Raw genomic sequence first — 22,944 nt, 5'->3', positions numbered from 1 at the left:
TGGGGCTGAAGACACCTTAGCTCCCCCACTCAATATATTGGGATGGGGCTGAGTCCCTGCAATCTTGAGGGGCTGGACCTCACTGGACCTCACTGTGGCAGGCCTCACCAGGCCAACCTATGACTGTGGTGTAAAAGGTGTTCCCGCGACCTCAATGGGCCTCGTAGTCCTGTCCTGCTGCGTGACATCACAAGTGTGCATTGGGCACCCCAAAGGTTGGGCAGAACCCAGTGCCTGTGCCCAGCAGTACTGAATTCTCTGCTCACCAGCTGAAGGCTCCATCTTGCTCTCTGCATGGGTCTGCTTTGCAGGCATGTTTCCTGCAGGGAATGTTCTGGTGAAGCAGCCACCAGCAGAATTGAACCCCACACCTTGCCCCTCATCAAACATCACCCAGTGGGCATCAGCTGGGCATGGTTTGGAGAAAATGATTTCACGGTCCAATATTGGCCTGTGAGCCAGAGGTCCCCACTTCTGATTTAGAGTTTGCTAAATTTCACCAGATCTACTATTCACCTCTGCAAATTTCAGCCCACAATTATTCAGCTATTTTCTGTATGTCCAAATATTTGCCTCCCCCCCCCCAAAAAAAGAATCTTCTCAGTCCACATATGACCAATGGTATTTGATATTTGTCATGCAGGGCTTTCTAACTGTGTCTGATAGCTGACATTTAATAGTGTTTAGTTTCTGACAGCATCTGATAAATAATATTCAATGGTATTTAGTATTTGAAAATTGACAGCTTATGACATTTCATGTTTGATGCCTGCCAAAATGTTTCATGCCATGGTAACAAATAATATTGGATCACAAAAAGTCCATTGTTCCAAGACTCTTACAAGGTCTTTTGCTTGGCTCTAGGACACTTATTATCTCATTTCAGTATCGAAATCTTGTTTTTGCTGTATTTCCTCAACCATTTCTCAGATATGGGTATAAGGTTCTACATAAAACAATACATTATAATCACGTGTATTGCTAATCTTATAAGGGGCCAAATGGAGTCCTTCAGGCCTCTTTGTCTGGCTCCAAGATTTCCTCCAGGCCACATAAAAAGTTGCCTTATAGCATTGGTCCATTTAGCTCAGTATTGGCAACCCTGAGTGGCGGCGTCTCTCCAAGATGTCAGACAGGGGTCTCTCCTACCTCTACTTGAAGATGCTGGGATCGAACCTGGGACCTTCTCCATGCAAGGCAGGTGCCCTACTACTGAGCCATGTTTTTTCTGACTTACAGATAGTATCCCTGTTCCATTGTGTGAGCATCTGCAACAAACCATTTTGAAAAGCCTGTGTGCTTGCGCTTCTACATTAGGGCTGCCTAAGACTTTGACCCCATTTTCTGAAATACAAATTTGTTCAGTTTTCTTACTTGGTCTTGAAAAAGCCTTTCCCTGAATGTTTAAGGAGAAAAAACCCCAAAACTTTACTACGTATATTGTGGTTTAAATTGTGGATTTTCCACTTTTATTATTTTAGACTGAAATATTTCCAGATAAAGTTATTTCCTCTGAGGGATAAAACATACTTATATACCCCAAACAGTAAATTTCCAGAGGAAAAAATATGATTAAGTACTGTAGCCTTCCATAAGAAATATAGCTACACCACCATGTAGGATATTCAAACCCTGTGTGATTCATGTCCCATAAAACTTTATTTGTAGTCTCAATCAGCTTCAGAATGTTGTACCAGGGGAGTGGGAGGGTGAATATTTGTGCAGCTGAAAAAGTATTTGCAAAGGCCATCTTAACTTGTTCATTTAAGGTGCAACATAGCAAAAAATAGTAATACCTGGTTAAAATAGACATCTGTAGGCATGTGATCATTATCATTAAAACTAACAAAAACCAGGTTGATCTTCAAATGAACAATACACAGGTTGTTTCTAAATGGGTAGCTCCATCCGGGGAGAGCGGGATACAAATAAAAATGTATTATTATTATTATTATTATTATTATTATTATTACCCAAATTCTGTTGCCAATCAAACAGTTTTGCATGATGTCCCCTTACAATAGTTGCTATAATTTCTTAGTGGTCATAATTTAGCATCTTTTCTAATGTAAATGCTAGATGTGACATCAGAGAAATAAAAAGGACTAAAAATAGGACCAATGAGGCACCCCAGAAATGCCTGTCTATTGGGAAGGCAGTACAATGTGATGTATATTCTGTATATTTACAGGAGAATGTGATGTATCTTGTGTATATTTATAGGAGAAACGGCTTTCTCTCTTCCCCACCCCCAACTCCCCAGTATAAGAGGACTAGCCACTTGACATGAGCAGAGACAGTAAAGCACATAATCCTGTGCTACAGCTGCAGAACAATGCTCTGATGCTATCCTCATAGTGCAATGACATGAGACCCTCTGCTTGTACTGCATTATGCACTGGAGACCTGGCAGCCAAAGAAATTAAGAAATCTCCTGAGAGCCAGTATGCTGTAATGACTAGAATGTCAGGTTAGGACCTAGGAGACCAGGGTTCAAATTCCTACTCAGTCATGAATCTATGGGCTAGTCACTGCCTCTCAACCTAACCTACCCAGGGCCAGCCCACCCATGAGGCAAGATGAGGCAACTTCCCTAGGTGGAAGGATCCCCTGGGGCAGCAGATTCTGATGTCAATCTTCCTACCCACCACCCTTGTTCCTGATGCATATATTTTCTCAGCCCTTGTTCCCTGGCAGGGAGAGGAATGCCAATTTGAGGTCTGCTTTAGGTGCCAAAATGTCTTGTGCCAGCCCTGAACCTACCTCACAAAATTGTTGTGAGGATTATATGAGAAATGGTAGAACCAGCTACATCACCTTGAGCTCCTTGGAGAAAAAGGTGGGGTACAAATGCAATAAATAAAATAATAACACATTTTAAATAAATAAATAAACAAATAAACAAACAAACAAATAAATAAATAAATAAATGATTCTGCACCCAGAAAAACTGATCCTGTTCCTGTAAGGTCCTGGGGGGCTTGAAACAGGAAACTTGGCCACAGGGCCTTGATGCCCTTCCCTCTGTCACCCCACCCTCTACCACTGAGCCGGTTTATTGGTAGAGGGACTAGTTGGCTTGAGTGGCAGGCAGGATATTTGTAGCCAGAAAGCCTAGAAGGATTCAGATAATTATAATAATAATAATACAATAATAATAATTTTTTATTTATACCTTGCCCATCTGGCTGGGTTTATCCAGCCACTCTGGGCGGCTTCCAACGGAATATTAAAATACAATAACCTATTAAACATTAAAAGCTTCCCTTCATATGTCTTCTAAAAGTCTGGTACAGTGGTACCTCAGGTTACATAGGCTTCAGGTTACACACTCCGCTAACCCAGAAATAGTGCTTCAGGTTAAGAACTTTGCTTCAGGATGAGAACAGAAATCGTGCTCCGGTGGCGCGGTGGCAGTAGGAGGCCCCATTAGCTAAAGTGGTGCTTCAGGTTAACAACAGTTTCAGGTTAAGAACGGACTTCCGGAACGAATTAAGTACTTAACCTGAGGTACCACTGTAGTTGTTTTCTCTTTGACATCTGGTGGAAGGGCGTTCCACAGGGCGGGTGCCACACCCAAGAAGGCCCTCTGCCTGGTTCCCTGTAACTTGGCTTCTCGCAGCGAGGGAACCACCAGAAGGCCCTCAGTGCTGGACCTCAGTGTCCGGGCAGAACGATGGAGGTGGAGACGCTCCTTCAGGTATACTGGACCGAGGCCGTTTAGGGCTTTAAAGGTAAGCACCAACACTTTGAATTGTGCTCGGAAACGTACTGGGAACCAGTGTAGGTCTTTCAAGACCAGTGTTATGTGGTCTCGGCAGCTGCTCCCAGTCACCAGTCTAGCTGCCACATTGGGACTAATAGTGGCCCTTATGGTTTTATTTAAGAACTGTCATTAGTTTGAGCCACTCATCTCTGGCCTTTCAGGTCCTTGTTTGCCCTCTCCAGAACCTGGCGACCAGCTTTTGTGGACTATTTCATTGCCTCTGACCCTGCTGGGCTCTGACAGTTACTCATGCCAAATCCATTCTTGTGGAACTGTCTGGGTTGTCAGCAAACACACTGTACTCCATTTATTTTGTTGATGCATACCACAGAAGGAACTGCTTAAATAATTATGTAGATATATATGGGTTTTAAAAAATAAAAATAGCCATGCTACTTTATAGAATCATAAAGCTGGAAGGGTCCCTGAGGGTCATTTAGTCCAACCCCCTGCAATGCAAGAATATGTAGCCATCCCATAAGGGGATTGAACCTGCTACGTTGGTGTTATCGGCAGCATGCTCTAACCAACGGAGCTCTATGGAAGCTCTTTGCCCCAACCCTCTTACTGATTGGACAAAAAAAATCTGTTTGCATGTATTCCCTTCCAAGTGTGTTCCATGTATAGCAGCTTTGTAGATTTATAATTCATATGAAAAGATAATATAATTGAAGCTTTAAAAAAGAACTATGCACTGTGCTGTAAAAACAAGTTGTTTGTCTTTTTGCTAATGGGAGAAAAATCACTAGTGAAGACAATGTCTGTTTGTATTTATGCTGCACTGTGATAGTGATCTATTAAGTAGAAATCTTCTATAGAACAAAACAAAATACTTACCCAGTTGATATTTCCTAAGTGACTAGACTGTAGCATCAGGTGAAGAACGGGACATCTTGGAGATGTGGTTTATAGGGAGAGATGAAAGTCATTAAAATTGATTTCCTGATGAATAACACAGGGAAAGCTTTCATCTTAGAAGTTTTATCAATTTTCAATTACTTAGTTCTTTCAAGACACTTTCACGTTATATTCTGAAACAGCATGTCACATAAAAATAATTCATAAAGTATAACTGGCTCAATGGATCTTTAAAGAGACTAAAAGCCAAGATATGTGACAAGGGACAGCTGGAACTCTGGCTCTCCACTTAAGGGAAAGAAATGGATGCATCCTGACCTCATTTGCACTGCTGTGGCACTTCTCCAACGTCTAAGGGCACCTCTCGATTGTCAGCATTTTACCAGAACTTTAGGTTTGCACAATTAAATTTTATTAAAGCGCTCTGTTAGTCTATCACAACAAAACCACTTAAAAAAAACCACCTGACTTTTTGCAGTTAGGAAAGTAACAGGGAAATACTCTGAAAAGTGGGGTGAATGAATATTTAATAGGAAGATGTATAAACACCACACAAGCAAATCAGGTTGGATGCTCAATAAAGACTGTGTTGTCGTAACATCCACAAAAGCTTTGTGCAATCAAATCAGGATTACTGCTCAAAAAACAGGTTGTTGCATGTGCCATAAGACTGTGTGTTTGACTGTGAGGGTTAGCTCTGCTTTAGGTGCTAGTCGAGATTAGCATACAAAGATTATACAAATTTAAATGGTTAGCACCTTATATATGCATAGTGGATGTTGGATAAAGTTAATGGCAAGGCAAAGTAATGTGCATATTTTGGATTATTAAAAATAGATTTTTTTAAAAAGTAGAATATAGATTTAAAAAGAAATACAGAAAAAAGATAGATTTAAAGAAAGTAAAACATACTAAAAGCCTGATAATATTTTACAGTAACCCAGCTTGCTAAACTTCAATCTGAATGTCATCTTTATAGCATGTCTGAAAGAAGTAAGGATTTTGATAGGTCTCCATGGAAAGAAAGTTCTTTGGTTTCCAGACAGCTCTTCTTGTTCTTTCTGCCTGGTCTTGTTCGATAGAAGTATCACCATCTTTATAATAATGTACCACACCTCCTAAGAGGTACTGCTTCAGCTTCTAAATTTAAAAAGCAACATCACTGTTGCATTTATCACCACACATAATTATTAACTTGAGGCAGCTCTGAATATATGGCTTTGGAAATGTGACAAATACAAGACAAGAAGAGGAATCACTACGGTGAGAGGTCTGCAAGCCAAGTCCTGTGGGGAATATTTGGATGATCTGGGTGTGGATAAAAGGTTAGGGAAAGGCGTGGGAATCAGGCATGGAGTGTCCCACCTGAGGTGAAATGAGAATTTGCACTGTACTGCAAATTACCTAATTACCCTTACCTAGGAAGCTGAAGAGACAATGCCCCTACCCATTGGAAATCAGTGCCACTTCTCCTCCAGTGCCGGAGGTGTTGGGATGCCCACAGAGCACCACCCCCTGCTCCCACCGCCTGAGGTGGCTGCTCCTCATGGGCCCTGATGGGAACGGTCTTCAAATAGCTAGATGGCTCCCATGCAGAAAATGAAGCAACCTTGTTCTCTGCTGTTCTAAATAGGAAGGCTAGAACCAATGAGCAGAAATTCCAGGGAAGCAGATTCTATTAAAAGTAAGAAGTAAGTTCAGTTGTGGTTTGACAGTGGAAGAGGCTGCCTCACTGGATGTATTTAAGTAGCAGCTATCTGCCTGGGATGCTGTGAGGGACAGGGACTGTTATCAGTAAATCTTGCTCATAGGTTTCTTTGGGGATTATGGGGTTAATTTGTTAAACATTAGAAGTCCATACATCAAATTAGAAGCAAGTAAAATTCATTGAGAAAAGTTCAGGTTGCAGGCAGATAATGTCTGCTACTGAAGAAAGAGAAAAATACAGTGGTACCTCGGGTTAAGTACTTAATTTGTTCCGGAGGTCCGTTCTTAACCTGAAACTGTTCTTAACCTGAAGCACCACTTTAGCTAATGGGGCCTCCTGCTGCTGCTGCTCTGCCGGAGGACGATTTCTGTTCTCATCCTGAAGCAAAGTTCTTAACCTGAAGCACTATTTCTGGGTTAGCGGAGTCTGTAACCTGAAGCGTATGTAACCTGAAGCGTATGTAACCCGAGGTCCCACTGTAAGACCATCTACCTTCCTTGCATTTGTGGACTTGCACAGACCAGAAGGTATTTTAGGGAACCAGAAGATGAGCAGATGAAGGTGTGATCTCATGTACTGAGTTAGAGGGTGTAAGATATGGCAAGCCTGATGTGGAATCATTACCTTTTGGGATTGTGTCTAGAGAGGGAAAGCTTTGTGTTTAACTTACTTTTATTTTACTGTACTTTTGCTCCATTCAGAGGATTGCCTCTGTGTGCATGCAGCTATTCTTATGCTTAAACCCTTTCCCTAAAAACAACTATTTCGTTGTTGTAAACCTTTAATCTAGACTGGTTGGTGAAAGGCTGGTTGGTAGAAAAACAAACACTTTTACCTGGTGGCAGTAAGAGATCTAACAGGAAGGGTGGCCAGGCAAATGGGAGAATTTGTTTTGGCCATATCTCCCTTCCCAGCCTGGTGCATGGCCCAGGGTGAAGCTGGAGTGCCGTAACAGATGCTGCAGATGCATCTTGCATTGTAGAACCTGCACTAAGTTGTGGGTGGGGAGTTGGACCTAAGGACCTCTTTGGTCCCTTCTGACTGTATGATTGCATTTGGTCTTCAATTATCTAATTATAGATCTTCATATGAAACAAAGCATAAATATATTCCTTTGAAGTTGGCATTCCGACAAGATAAAATCATTAAACAGACATTACTATAAACTGATGTTGGCCTGTAGTTTTTGCAGTTAACGGGGGAGTTGACGCTTGATGAACAATCCAATTAAAACTGGCAACAAAAGACCTAAAATGTCAGCCAAATTGCTTTTTAATAGTCAACGCAACCATCGCAATACATAAACATTAAATCCCCATAGAATCGTAAAGCTTCATGGTGAAACAATTCTAGAAATGAATAATAATTACAGCACCTTGAGAATTCTTTTTAATAGATGTGCACTCGTTAGAAATATTTTCTTGGCTGGCTTTATATGACAAAAGTATGTTTCCCTGGGAAATTCCTTTATGTATTTGTAACTGCGACAATTTTGTATGATATTGAATTAGATGCAGTGCATAGTATTTTCAAACACGTGGTTCTTGATTGAGCTGCTTTCTCCAACTGCTCTAGTAAGAAGCTCCTCCAGACTCACAATTTTTGCATGGCGTTGGTGGAGGCCCAAGCAGTGATCTGAGGTGTTGAAAACAGGCGTATTGTAATATTATCCCTGGAAAATATTGGAGGGTATGCAGATTGCCATAACATTGGGCTTCGTTATGTTCAGCAGACATCTAAGGCTAACAAGAGAAGTAGGCATAGTTAGGCCTAGGCTATTCAGGGCAGGTCAACACAGGCAGCCTCAAATCCAGTGTAATCCAGTCAAGCAATTTCAACAAAGGTCAAATCCAGAATTCGGTTGTGCAAACTCAAAGCAGTTAAGGCAAGGCAGGAATCAGTTCATGGACAGCGTTTGAAATTGTTACGTAATTGCAATTAGCAGTGGCTAGGGAATGCCATAGTATTTTATTAGGTATTTTATTAAGTATTTTTACAACAAGACTCAAATTGCATTTCACACTTGTGTAGTTGTCTTTAAAACAAACAAACGAAAAAACCCATCTTTAATAGATAATTGAAAAGACAAAACTTTCTGTAGCATTGAAAACTTCATTTTTATATTACTTTCCCTCCCATCAAATATCTGCTTATGTTTTGAAAGCCCATACTAATTAATTTAGGGTGAGATGTTGAGATGTCTCACCTCCCTATTTATCTGAGATGGAATTAATCCGAGTCCATTTGCCAGTAAAAACCAGCAAAAACAACATTTAACCTTGAGACTACTATTTTTATTTTAACTGACATGGTTAGGAATATATGTGTGGGAAAAGGAGTCTTGTTAAATATAGCTGAGAGAAAGTAATGTGCTTAAGGGATGGGGAACCTCTAGCACTCCAGATGATATTGGGCTACAACTCCCATCATCTATGACCCTTGGCTGTGCTGTCTGAGGCTAATGGGCGTTGGGAGTCCAACAATATCTGGAGGGCCGCAAGTCTCCCATCTTTGTTCTAAATCATGCCTGTATTTGGACATTGCACTAAGCCATAGATTATTGTGATGGCAACAAGCCTAGTTTCCTCTAAATACATTTGTAAGATTCATGTACTCCTTCTTTACTCCCACAATCACACCCTGCAAGGAAGAATTTGGAAACTTTTACTTCCATCTTTGGTGTCACATTCAAACCAGAGGCAGAACGGGAATGGGAGGGTCTATCCTTATTTTTGTCACAGTAAACCATAGTATATTGTAATGTGTGCCTGCATCCAGCATAATCACTGGAGATAAATCTAGCTATTTTATTTGAAAATTTGAATGTGGTGAATGCACTTACAGAGATGCACACAGTATATCCACTTTGATTCTTTTGAGGGCTTTTTATCTTTAAGACATGTTTTAATTAGAACCTCTTCTTTTTGTCTTTTTTTTTTAACTATAGAGAACTATATATATTTAATGACATCTGTAAAATTCCTTACTTCACATTCTGGAAGATTCACATAGATGAGCTTGGGAGTGATGGGAGAGTGAATATAATGGCCCTTTTCCCATGCAGAAAGTGTTTGTTGGTATGCAAGATTTTGTATGTTCTTAATTTCGGCATCCAATCAACTTTCATGTTTTCTTAGTCAATTTCTAGTCAATGCACCAGTGTTAACTGGGTCCTCTAATCAGAGTTGAATTAGCAATGTGGTGAGTAAGGGAGCAAAACATAACCAGAGTTTAAAACCACAGACTCAGGATTGTAGCTGAAATGTCAATAGTGTAGCAGGGTCTCAAATAGCCGTGTTTCCTAACCCTACCTGGAGGTACCAAGGATTCACCCTACTATGCAATGTACAGCTAAAATATGACCCTTCTCTCCAATATATCTTAACCCCTATATCCAAATTAGATGGATGAGTGGTTTTAACTTAGCAAAAGAGTTTTCTTCTGAGCTGTACCCATTACCTATTTCTCCATCTAATGCTTTTGATACGTAATTGAGATGGGTGAAAATGAAACTGAACATCAAATTGGGAAGAAAAAGAGTTACTTCCTAATTGTCATATGGCAATAATGTATTGCTTTAATCCTGCCATAGATTGCTCATGAAAGTTGGATGGATCTTGCTTGCATTTTTTGGATTGACACCATCTCCATACATGACAGTAAAACAGAATTAAAGCATGCTGCATCTATTTATGTTGCACATCAATGATAATAAATAATTGGATTTGATGGTATTGATATTTGCCTTGCAAGTCATCAATGACATTTTGGCTGTGGTTCTTGCAATGACAATTAGTCACTCCCCTCAGAGAGCTACAGTTCTCAGATTAGTTTAAGAATTAACCTTTCTTCCCAGGATGCTCTGGGAAATGTTGCTCTCTGTGGGGGATACGGGTATCTCAACACCTCTCAGCACCATAACAGTTCTCAGTATTATTAAAGTGGTATGGTGCTGCTTTAAATGTATAGTGTAGATGGGGACCCGGTTTTAGTGAGGCATAGGTATTGTGCCAAAAACTTCACTGAAAGGGTATTTCTGTTTAGGGGGGAATTTAGAGAAAATAAAGAGGTGGAATCACTTAAGTCTTCTGGGAGGCAGTTCCAAGCAAGCTGACCAGCAGGCGAGAGAAGGTGGAGTAATTTCAGGGATCAGAAGAGCTTTGGATGATTAAGGATGGATGTTGGAAAAGGAGAAGCACAGATCACAGGTAGTGGTGTATCAGGATGTATCAACAGAGACATAAGGGAGAAGTCGCCATAGAAGACTTTGAGGGTAAGTGCAAAGAATTTGCGTGGACAGGCGGAGTCCCCAGATCCCACGCAGTCCCCCTCCCCCCGTCATGTGGAATAATGACTCAAGACAACGTGCTATGGGATTAAATTGGCCACAACTTTATTAAATTTCAAATGTGGGTAGACCTTGGCTCAGGCATTGGGCGTTCTCCCTCCCCAGTCCCCAGCCGGGGACCTAGGGAGCATCAGGGTTATCCAGTGTGTGTGTGGGGGGGGATGGGCCGGCTCTGGAGAACATATGTTCAAGCAGAGATAGCCGCCCCCGTTACGCCACCGCCGCAGGGGAGAGCAATGACGACCTTTCGGCGTACGGTCAAAGCCTCCCTTGAGAAACCCCTTTAACGGGGAACCCTGGTATCGCCGCCGCAAAGAGGAAGATGGACTAAAGGATTCCGCCCAAGGCCTGATACCGCCAAAGTTGTGACGTTTTGCAACGGGAAAGGCAAAACCTGCCAATGCAGGGAAATTCCTTTCCGGCCCTTTAACAGCGACCTTAACGTAGCAGCGCCCGCATACCTGTGAAGAAAAGCTAACCTGCAAAACCTGTGAAGAAAAATTAACTTGCAAAATAAGACATTAACTGAGGGTGGGTAGGGTGGGAGAAGCTCTGGAGCCAAGTGAGGTTTCCCAGGTAAGATCCTCCCTCTATTGTGTGGGCAGGTAATCCCTCCCCTACCTGGCCTGGTCTCCTTGGCAACACCTCCCCCAGGTGGGATTGGACAATTGACTGAGGTAGGCAGAGACCTCTAGGTATCCCACCTGAGGGAGGCAAAGCCAAGCCTATGCTGTTGGAGCCGCTTCAGATCTAGGGGCTGCGCGCGTCCATGCAAAGGGCGCCCCCCGTTTTAAGCGGGGAGCGGTCATTGTGCTTGATTCAGGAAGCCAATGCAGAGATTTAAGGAGCAGCATCTCTTTCCCAACCAGAGGACCACATTCCTTCTGAGCAACTTCCTGGGGCTATGCACTAACTATTCTTGCCTTGCCCCGTTCATTTAGCTTTTGGTCTCACAAAATATAAATGGAAAAGAGCTGATAAACTGAGGAAAGCCACACTTGGTAGCAAGTGAGGGACTCATGAAGTATTCTAGGAGTCTTCTTAGACAGATCAGTTTGTGAACTCCCACCTTGATTTTCAGACTTGTATCTTAAATTTTTTTTTTTTTTTCTTGCCTGTGAGTCCTTGAAGACTTCGCAGACCTTTCACCACCTGGCCTGGGAGTGAGGGCAATGATTGACTCCAGCTACAGAAGCTGAGGTTGTTGAAGAGGCCAAAGATCCATATTGGGTGTCCCTTATTGCAGACCCAGGTCATTGAGCCTGAGCTTCCATAGCTGCTGCCCGCCATGAACCACCATGGGCAGGATTGGCAGCAACAGCAGCTGATATGTTCTGTGCTTGTGAATACTTTAGTCTCTTGCTAATTATGCTGTTTTAAATGTGCATTTTATATTTGACTTCCTATAGCAATGTCTTCTTTTGAAATGTTATATAGATTTTGTAGTTGACCTCCTTTGTAATGTTTTGTTTTGAAATCTTTGAGATAAGATTTAAATTTTCTCTTAGTTGCCTTGAATGTATATTTTAAGTTTGACTTTCTTCTGTGATGTTTTGTTCTTGCTTGCTTTGATGTTTTAATGTAGGTTGTAAACCATTTTGAGATTTTTTTCTTAAAACTATAAAGCGGTATAGAAATGAAGTGAATAATGATAAAAAAATAAAAAAACACTTCTTTTGAGGTAGCTGTGGATGCTTCAAGTTAAACTAATTACTGAGCTTTGCTAATATTTTGTTGTTGTTGTTTAGTCGTTTAGTCGTGTCCAACTCTTCGTGACCCCATGGCCAAATATATGTATTAATATTCATGGCTTATTTAACAGAAATCCATTCACAGTAGTTTAACACAAGAAACTCTTACCTTGTTACTCACTTACTTTTCAGCGAATATCCTTCTCAATCCCTTTCTCTTAGGCATTGATTCTTTTGCAGGCATGTTTGCTAGACACCACAGTTGGACTAACACAATTTCAGAACTGTTTATGACCTTATTCCATGGAACAGACTATTAGTTACTGAAAGAGTTTATAATTCAGGTGTCAGCAAACTTTTTAAGCAGGGGGCTGGTCCACTGTCCCTCAGATTTTGTGCGGGGCCAGACTATATTTTTGGGGGCGAAATGAACCAATTTCTTTGCCCCACAAATAACCCAGAGATGCAGTTTAAATAAAAGGACACATTCTACTCTTGAAAAAACACGCTGATTCCCGGACCGTCTGCAGGCTGGATTTAGAAGGCGATTGGGCCGGATCTGGCCCTCGGGCCTTAGTTTGCCTACCCATGGTTTATATTATATGAATGTGATAGATGAATTGGATGGCTTCTCCTGTTTCGATTTTGAATGAAAGACGTTTATTTCTAAAACACTACAGTTCCTTTCATCGCTATGTTCCGAAATGCAGTTGATGAAATCACGTGGCATCCGAGCTGTAACACACTCTCAGCCTATGACTCTTCGTCTTTATTGAAAAACACCCCCCCCCCAAAAAAAACCCAAATAGAAAGCCTAGGAGAAATTGCATAAGTCACTTCACTAACTTTTATATTGACTGTATGAAATGCATTTCATACAGATTCAAATCAGTGGATGTTCTCCATTTTGTATGCATGCATTTCGTGAACTCATAAGTTAAAATTACATTTCCAAGACAGATTGATCGCAACGTTCTCTATGACAAATGCTGTAATCCTATTAGGCATGGAAACTCTTTATTCTTTTGTTGTTGCTCAAAATAATAACCGGCTCTCTTGTTTCTCTCTCTGCCCCCTCCCCTTGATGTCTCTCCACATTTAGAAATGCCAGGAAGCCCACGAAACCAGTTCACGTTCAGACCACTGCCGCCACCTCCACCACCGCCCCACACATGTACCTGCAGCAGGAAGCCGCTTTCAACAGCCGACTCTTTCCAGGGAAGATCAATGACGACCCGCAGCCAACCTAGCCCAGCTGCTCCGCCCCCTCCAACCAGTACACAGGACGCAGTGCATCTCCATAACAGTTGGGTCCTGAATAGTAATATACCACTAGAAACCAGGTAGGTATAAACCTACAATGCACATATTTATGACCTAAAAATAAAGTGTATGTGAAACTATTCATTTAACAGGATTTATAAGCCATTTAATCAGAAAAGAACTCTAAGCAGTTTGCAGAAAGAATATCAAATATTTGTTAGAAATGCTAAATAATCAAAAATTATTGAATAAAAGTAGTGGAACAGGTTTCAAATGTACTAAATAAATAAAGCAAAGAAAAAGTAGCTTAATATTGGGGATCAGGTATTAAATGTAGGTTTTCTTATATACTGACGTGTAATTTTTTGTCATCTAGTCAACCAATTTGGGTTTAATGGGAAATGCATCATGAATGAACCCACATAAGCCTTAGGCTCTTGCATCCCCTCCCGCTTTTTTGCATGCCAGAGGAAAAGCTTCAAAACTTCCAGTGTCACTTTTTGACAAACCATAGTTTCCTATGATGCCCAAATTCTGGGAACTGAGTTAGGTTGTCTCTCAGAATAATCCAGGATCAAACCATGGTTTTAGATCCTAGCTTGTTATCAAGCCATAGTTTAAACCAACCACAGTTACTTGAGTTAAGATGTCATAGGGATGCTTAAAAACACAGAGAGAAGTGTTTAATCTCATCTTCTGGCAATGACAAAGAGAAGAGGGAAGGGAAATTCATGCACTGGAAAATCATTCTTTCCCGTAACACCTTTTCTTCCAGGAGATTAAGGCAGCATACAGAGTTGTATCTCTGTCTCTGTCCCCGCCTGTTTGTCTTCACCACCACAACCCTGGGGGGTAACTGGTCCTAGGCCAGCCAATGAACTATGAACACTACAGAGAAAAGTGGTATATTGGTGGATACCAGTTATTTGTCCATAACAGTTACCCTAAATGACCTATCGTATTATTCCAAAGAACGGCAGTGCAGACTCTGCTTAAACAGCACTGTAGCCTGAGGCTACTTTATATATGGCATTTCTTCTTCACCACTGTAGAGAAAACTGCCTTATTTCTCAGTTTATTTCCAGCAAATGATCTGATGGCAGAAGAGGAAACACCAGTGCATTGCTCCCCCCCCCCGCCCCCCGCTTTTCTCAAAGTTACATGAAAGGGAACAAAATTCCTTTACAATCAAACCAGACGCATTTTGATGGCAGATGTATCACTGTGCTAAATCTTTCTTGTATAATAATACTGAAATCTATCTAATAGGTTTAAGCCGATTCTTTTATTTTATTTTATTTGGAACATTTGTAATCTCAAAGTAGATTTAGAGGCATTAATTCATCTCCCCCTATAATAACCAGAGATAATTCAGAATGCACATGTTGAGTGCTTATATCCTTCAAAATCTCATTCTAATTCTTAAAACCACAGCGGTTTGTAACAGCTTTCAGGACTGGACAATTCTTCCTACAAATGGTTATATTTATTCCTATTTTCTATATTTCTACCTCATGCTTCAGTTCTGAGGATTCTAACAAGAAAATCAAACCGTTGTCGCAGTCATCATTATCAACAGCCCTATCTGTACATGATATGTAAATATATACTGTAGATGTATCTTGCAAGGAGCTCATGCATAGTTCTCCCCCTTTGCATTTTGCCCAGGAAAAAGCTCTCTTAGGTAGGTTAGGCTGAGGGACAGTGGTTGGACCAAGGTCATGTCCCTATTCTGAAGTGCTTACAATCTAAGCAGGACCAGCTGCAGGATTGTGGGGGTTTTTTTGGGGGGGGGGTGAGCTGGGCAAAGTGTCCTCTGATGTGTCATTTCCCCTGTTAGGGGCCTTACTTGGCTGCAATGGCCACAGGCAAAGTGAGTCTAGCCACTTTCTTAATTTCCCACCATGCCCAATACATTTTTTGTTTTTGTGGCTTTGAAGGGAGGGGAAGTAGTTGGAAAGCTGGTAGTGTGCAGCTTGAAAAATGGGTGGAGGGATTAGATGCCTTAGTACGAGTATATTTTTATTACGCACTTACAGGCAATGTCAGGGACAACATGTACTCAAATTACCACATAAAGGCAGAATATCTTCTTTTGAATTCATTATGTTGGAGGTGCACCCAATTTCAAAAGGTTGAATTCAAAAGAGGATATTCTGCCTTTATGTATATTAAGGCAAATGCAGTAAATATTGTATTGATTATGTTCTGTGTTGTTAGGTTGTACTGTGGTACCTCGGGTTACATACGCTTCAGGTTACATACACTTCAGGTTACAGACTCTGCTACCCCAGAAATATTGTTTCAGGTTAAGAACTTTGCTTCAGGATGAGAACAGAAATTGTGCTCCGGCAGCGCGGTGGCAGCGAGAGACCTCATTAGCTAAAGTGGTGCTTCAGGTTAAGAACAGTTTCAGGTTAAGTACGGACCTCCGGAACAAATTAAGTACTTAACCTGAGGTACCACTGTATTGGCAATTTAGTTTTGCTAACCTTTCAGACTACTGCAGCATCAGTGCAGAAATGCTTAAATAAATAAATAAATAAGGCCTCAACAAAGTTGTTCCCCGATGAAATAGTTTGGGGTTTGCTCGTATTCCTTTCTTGGATGAGTGCTACTCTCACCATTTACCTGAAGGAAGGGGAAGGAACCTGTAGGCCGCGAAGAAAGCGTTCGGGCTTGTCCTGTGATATTCTTCTAAACAGAGAAGGAACCAACAGGGAATCACCACTGTAAGAACTTAGCAGAACTAGGGGTGAACTGCTGAGCAAGAAGGCGCTCAAGGGCAGAGGAGAACTGTAGTTGCCAGAGAGTTTTTGGAGTTCTTTGCTGGCCAGGACAAGCAGAGAAGCCAAAGTCTGCATCTGACCCTGTACAGAGATGTTTTCAGTCAGGAACAGCCACCGGAGTAAAAGTGGCTATCTTACTTTATTTGTGTGCCCCATCTAAGAATAGATGCAGAAAAATAACTGAATAATGGTGGGGGGGGGGGGGAGCAAAGGAAAGTTACAAAGCTTTTTCAGTTACACATAATTTCGCTCAGGCCCCATCTGTGTTATACATTTAATGCAGTATCATACCACTCTTCCAGCCAAAATGGGTCTAGGATTGTAACCTCTAGTTTAAAGTAGGGTAAATTCCTTGTTTACATGCACAATCTAACAGCACCCTATTATTAAAAACTAGTGCTTTCAGAGTGGTGAAAGAGAGGCAGCAATTTGTGGGAAAGGATAGCAGAGCTAGGATAACATTAAAAAGGTTAAGAGGCCCCTTTTAGAGGCAATTTCTTATTTTCACCTTAGATGAATTTATTATATCTCCCTCTCCATCATGATAAAGCACTCACACATGTTGCCAACCCATGGCTTGTTCTCTCACTAAAAATAATTATGATTCTCAGCTTTTATGGACACTTTGCTCTAATTGTTCAGGACTGATGATTTACAGGGTCATGTACTGTCATTATCTTTGACAGCCATAGTTCTATGTGCTTATTGTTTTTATAGGATCCTTAAAACTTCAATAACTCAACAGAGCATGCTTTCCTGTTCTCTGTTCATTTCAAGTTTGTTTAAGTTGCTTAAATACACACTGGTTATCTTTGTTTTGCTTTGTTTATTGAATACAGAGTATTTCTGCAGCTCAGCCAGGACTGAGAGGCAAAAGCAGGTTATATAACATGTTATAGAATAATGTACTTTCAAGTCATGATCCAGAAAGTCGCAGGAGTAGAAAAGTTTATTTAAGAAACAGCATTGCCACTTATGCATCCCCGGAAATAGGGGACATGCACCGCTGAAAAAGAAGATAAACGAGAACACAATTTTCATTAAAAATGCCACATGCTAATTTATAAGTATATGTTCAAATTTAGAAATAATTACTAACATGTAAATTTCAAAAAGGCAAGCCAATTAATTCCATTTCCAAATCACCTCAAATAAAAATGTTTTAATTAATTTTCACCACAAATCCATATCACTGTAAATCAGTTCCTGTTGAATTAACCTAACCCAAATAGTTTGTTAAAATATTTGAGGCTATAATCCTATGTGAATTTACTTGGGAATAAGCCATAGGTGCATTACAGCAGAATCCTAACCGTGTCAATTCAGAAGTCAGTTGAATTTAATTCCTAGGTAAATGAGGTTAGGATTGCAGCCTTAATTACTTAATTACTGATGTAGCATGGGAAACAACACCTGATGAAATTCTTCCTTTTATGCAACAAAGGCTGCAATGTAAGGTTGCAGTCCTAAACTTTTTTACAAGGACACAATTCCTAGTGAAGATGGCAAAAGTTACTTCTAACTACAAAATTAAACCAAAAAGTTTGAGTAGACAAATAAATGGAGTGGAATGGGGCACAAATCAGTAGGAGTTGCCTCTGAGTAAACAGACAGCAGATCAGGCCTATGGTGGTCAAAAGGAACATGGCTTCTACACCTTTAAGGGTTTTATAGAACTGGAATTTCATCAGGTATAGCTTGCTATTAAAGGTACAGGAGCCCTGTCCCTTTTTCATCTTGCCATCCTAATCAGGCTGCAACCCATCCCAAGGTCAGCTTTACAGCACTGTCAAGCAGCAGTCCTTTTCTTGGACTTCAACAATTTAAATGTTCTTCCATCTAAAAATATCCATCCACACAGAAAACTAGTATCCCAGGAGAAAGAGTGCACTCTTCTACCTGACATGTGCTTTGTGCAGGGAAGGCTTTCATTTTTGTTTGTGCTGGGATTTGGGGAAGGGAAATATTCTACTTTGTCCACACCCCAGTGACAATTTTGTTTATTTTTTTATTACTAACAGGCAGAGGTCTCCAATGCAAGCCTTCTAATATTGCTGCCTCTCAAAATAAACATTTCTTTCTCTCAAAGATATATTTGCTACCTCACCTGTCTCACAACAGACGCTTGGCAGCAGTTTTCAAGTCTACAAGTTTATTGTCTCCTACATTGTATTTGTGTCACGATTAAGGCTGCAGTCTTAAATGCACTTAGCAGGGAGTAAGCCCTTTGAACGGAATGGGCCTTTTTTCTGAGTAGATATACATATAATTGTTCTCTAAATAAGCAAGACTTAATGAACAGGAACTATTCAACCAATTACAGTGGTACCTCGGGTTACGAACTTAATTCGTTCTTGAGGTCCATTCTTAACCTGAAACTGTTCTTAACCTGAGACACCACTTTAGCTAATGGGACCTCGCGCTGCTGCCACACCGCCAGCACACGATTTCTGTTCTCATCCTGAAGCAAAGTTCTTAACCCGAGGTAATATTTCTGGGTTAGTGGAGTCTGTAACTGAAGCGTCTGTAACCTGAAGAGTTTGTAACCCGAGGTACCACTGTATCTGTTGGATCAGATTCCCACCCAGCTCAGCTCAACCTGGGAGTCATCCAGGTTTATAGAAAGTAATGTTCTGCTTTTAAAACAAGGAGACTTTGAACCAAGGGTGTGGAAACCTTTTGAGCTACATTGCCTCATGAGGAATCTTCCAGGAGGACATTCTAATGGTGGGCAGGGCCAGAGGCAAGAGAATATGGTTGAAAAAATTAATGCCACTCTAAACTTAACATAGTAGGCTACATTCCAGGCTACACAAAAGGCAGACATTTCTGTACACCTTTACACAAGCAAGAGGTACATTCCATTTCAAGGACACATTCCAGATAGGCATGTGATTCAGAGCAAGGCCTGTGAGAAGCATGACCAGGAAATCAGTTGTGGCCTAGGAAGAGGCCTAAGAGCAAGATGGAGAGACTAGGAGACTCACAGAGGGAGTTTGGGCCTGAGGTCCCTCCTCCATACTTAAAACTCTTCATGACTATGGCCCTGGGGAGGAGTGCCTCAAGCTACTGGCTAGATGTTGGCTAACAGTTCAACACTATCAGTTTCAGGTAGCCAGCTGTATCACTTTGTTTCCACGCCCTTTCAGATGAGCTGCCACAGGCAAAGTCGGAGAAGGAAGTTTTCTCCACATGGAGTGGAATACTTCCATTTTTTTCTGTTAAGCTAACACAACTAAAAAAACTTAAATAGTAAGGAACTATCATAAGTAAAAGACTGAATACTGAGACCCCCTAGATAATAGCTAGATAAGCTGGGCCCATCCTAGCTAGGTTGGGTTCCCCCTGAGTCCCACAGGCTCTTCTAAATTCTAACACATAACAAGGCTTTCTCCATTGAGAATTATAATAAGCCCCATGTCTTTATGGAGATCCATCTGGCATAGTAGGCCAAGGGGATTCTGGATCACATCTGTCAGCTACAGTCCTTGTTATTCCTTCATCTGCTGTTCTTGATACTGGAATGCCTTTCACACACGTCTTCATGTGATTAGGAATCATTCAATAAAATGAACTAAAATTGGTTGTAAAATAATGCGAACAACAACTACAACACCAACAACTCAATGTATTTTTTACAAATAAACATCCAAAGCTGAGACCTTTAAAAAAACATCCAGTTGGTAACACTTTTCAGAACAAAATGACTTCATTTGTTTCTGAAAGTATGAATTGTGGGCGCCTGCTGTATCTCAACATGTTCCACAAAACAGAGACAGCCACATGGACAGTCATGCTCCAAATTGCTGTAGAGTGGATTTCTCATATTTTTGCCAGGGGGCTGCTATCTTTACCAATGGGGGATTCTGATTATTTTTTTCACATGCACAGAGTATACTCCCTTCTTTCTTAATTAACCTGCTGTACCTATAATTAGAGCAGTTAAACTATGGATTTTCCTCAGGCTTTATTGGTGAAGTGGGGATGCTAACTGGCATTAATGACTGTGACTACAGAACAGGGGAGGGGGAGCATTTAATTAATATGAGGTACAAAGGTGTAATCTTGTATGTATTCAGCCACCACCACAATGTAGACACCATCTCATTGTTTCTGTGTGAGTGGAATCATGTGATATAAGTGTCTTGGATTTGTTTGGCATTCTTCCAGTATTTATAGAATTTTGGGGGGAGGCGAATAGGTTTTCTGTCTATGTGGTTTCCATTTGTGTGTTGATTTTGTGTGTGTGATATTGCTTCCATGCTTAATCATAGGGATGCAGCATTATAGTGTTGTTGTCTGCTTCCCAACAGATCACTTTTTGTGGGTGTGCAGCTCCTTTTATTGTTTTGTGTCTTGAGCAAGTACCTTTTTGGACTGTTGATTTTTAAAATAAGGTTTTCTTATTTCAATAGGCTGCCCTTCAGCAAAGCTATTAGGGTGACGTCCAACATGAATCAATATAATTATATAAAATTATGTACAATCACACTTAGGAAAACAGCAGAGCAGAATAGCAGCATTCAAATCCAACATACATATAAAACTTCATCAGTGCAACTTTTGAGTTTTGTTGTCTGTCTTGCTGCCCAGGATTGTCTGTGATAATGCGAAAAGCACTCAAGATCATTCAAGTTCATATGAGTGAACCTGGTGCCTCCAGGTGGTGTGGACTACAACTACCATCATTCCTGACATTTGTCTATGCTTGATGGGGCTTATGAAAGTTGTATTTCAAAACACCTGAAGCGTGTTTAGCTTGTTGAAGGATTATATGTACCCCAGTTGGTGATGGGGAACTTGCAGTCTTCCTGATATTGTTGGACTCTAAGTCCTGGGCCAATGGCTATGCTGACTGATGGGAGCTGGAGTCCAATGGAATTTGGAGGGCCACAGGCTCCCCACCTGCAGAGTGGAGTGGGGGGTACATCTTACTCTCTGTGGAAAATGTGGCAACCTACACTACTGCATAAGTCAGAAGACTTGAAAAGATTTCCTGAACCGGAAGATTCGAAGACACTTATCAGACCAACGTGACACTTGGTTAATGAGTCGTTTCTCCAGTGTTCTTTTTTATCTTCTTTATTACAATGAAACAACAACCCAAAAAATAATAATGAAATGCTGTTTCATTTTTCAAATCCTTTTGGCTTGATATCTGTTTTTCTGGCATGTCTCTTATACATGCCATTTTCTGTCTAATTAAATAATAATTCTAACCTCACTTGTGGCACATCACATTTTGAAAAGGCACATTGAGGAATAGAAGTGCAGTTTGACAGCCCCTCTACTGATTTTTCACTGCCAAATGGTGGTGGGTTTTTTATATATATATATGAAAAAAGATTCAAATGTCTTGACTACAAAACATAAAATATTTGTCAGTCACTTCACATAAATTTATTTCTTCAGTTATTTATCACATATACAGGCAGGCGCCATTTACGTGGGGGTTATGATCCGAGGCACCATGTACATTGGTGAAATCACGTATAACTGAAACCCATTGAAAAAACCTGCAAACACCCTGCTCCACTCCGCCCCCATTCTGCCCCCGTTCCACCTTTTAGTGATGTTTCAGCAATGTCCTTATGATTTTTTCAGGTCACTTCTGGGTTTGGCTCATTGTGTGTATACACACTGAGCTTTATGGAAGAGTGGGTATTTGAACCCTTGTCTCTAAGAACATAGTCTGACACTCTAACCGCTACACCACACTGCATCTTTGCTCATTGCACCACACTGTCATTGTTTTTTTTTTTAATAATATTTATTAGATTTTTCAATAGAAACATACAAATACAAACAACCATAAAAACAAATACAAACATAAAACAACAAGTATAATTTCAAACCTTATTTTCAGAACCTAGTTTCCCCGACTTCCTCATACCTCACCGTTTTGTATTCTAGTTTCATTATCCCATCAGCAAATCCATTCACACTGTCATTGTTTTAATGCTGCTAGCCAATACTATGTAAGAGTCCATTTGTAACTTTGTGTGTTTCTTATGCATCCATAATCCACTTTTCCTTTCTTTTTTGGGTAGGAGGTTATAAAAAGTGTCCTGACATTTTTTTAGATGCATTGGGTGATTTTAGATGTGTTTCCGCCTTGTTGTAATCCAGCACAAAGGCATGTCTAGAAGCAAAGCCACTACCTTCCAAGTAAACAAGGCTGTTATCAGGCTTAAACAGAATAAAAATGGAAGCACCATTTCACTGTGCTACTAAACCACAGGCTTGTCGCTATATGGATAGATTTCAGAATTTCTGTTTAGTCAGAAAGGCATATTCATGAGAACCGATGGGACCAGATCAGTTCTATGTTTTAGGCTGCTGTTAAAAATAAATCAGTTGCATGAGATTTTGTTGGCAGATATCTGTGGGAAGAGCTTTAGCTCAGTGGTAGAGTGCTTTGAATGCAGAAGACCCCAGGTTCCATCCCTGAAATCTCTAGGTTGGGTTGGGAATATCCCTTGTCTGAAAGTCCTGGAAAGTTGCTGCTGGTCCTTGTGGAC

At 40.8% G+C, this 22,944-nt stretch overlaps 1 protein-coding gene across 12 annotated transcripts in view; it reads left to right on the top strand.

Annotated features, from left to right (window-relative positions):
* TENM1 (teneurin transmembrane protein 1) overlaps window positions 1-22,944 on the top strand; it is a 404,140-nt gene that overhangs the window by 188,620 nt on the left and 192,576 nt on the right. For all 12 annotated transcript variants that reach the window (XM_081847832.1, XM_081847839.1, XM_081847838.1 and 9 more), the window contains exon 4: window positions 13,474-13,714. In XM_081847832.1, coding sequence (XP_081703958.1) covers window positions 13,474-13,714 — 241 coding nt within the window. The remainder of the gene's footprint in view (window positions 1-13,473; window positions 13,715-22,944) is intronic.

Source organism: Podarcis erhardii (assembly GCF_964252035.2).
Source record: "Podarcis erhardii genome assembly, chromosome: Z".
Classification (NCBI taxonomy): domain Eukaryota; kingdom Metazoa; phylum Chordata; class Lepidosauria; order Squamata; family Lacertidae; genus Podarcis; species Podarcis erhardii.
Note: the sequence above shows the minus strand (reverse complement) of the source record. Positions and strands in the feature narration are given on the sequence as shown.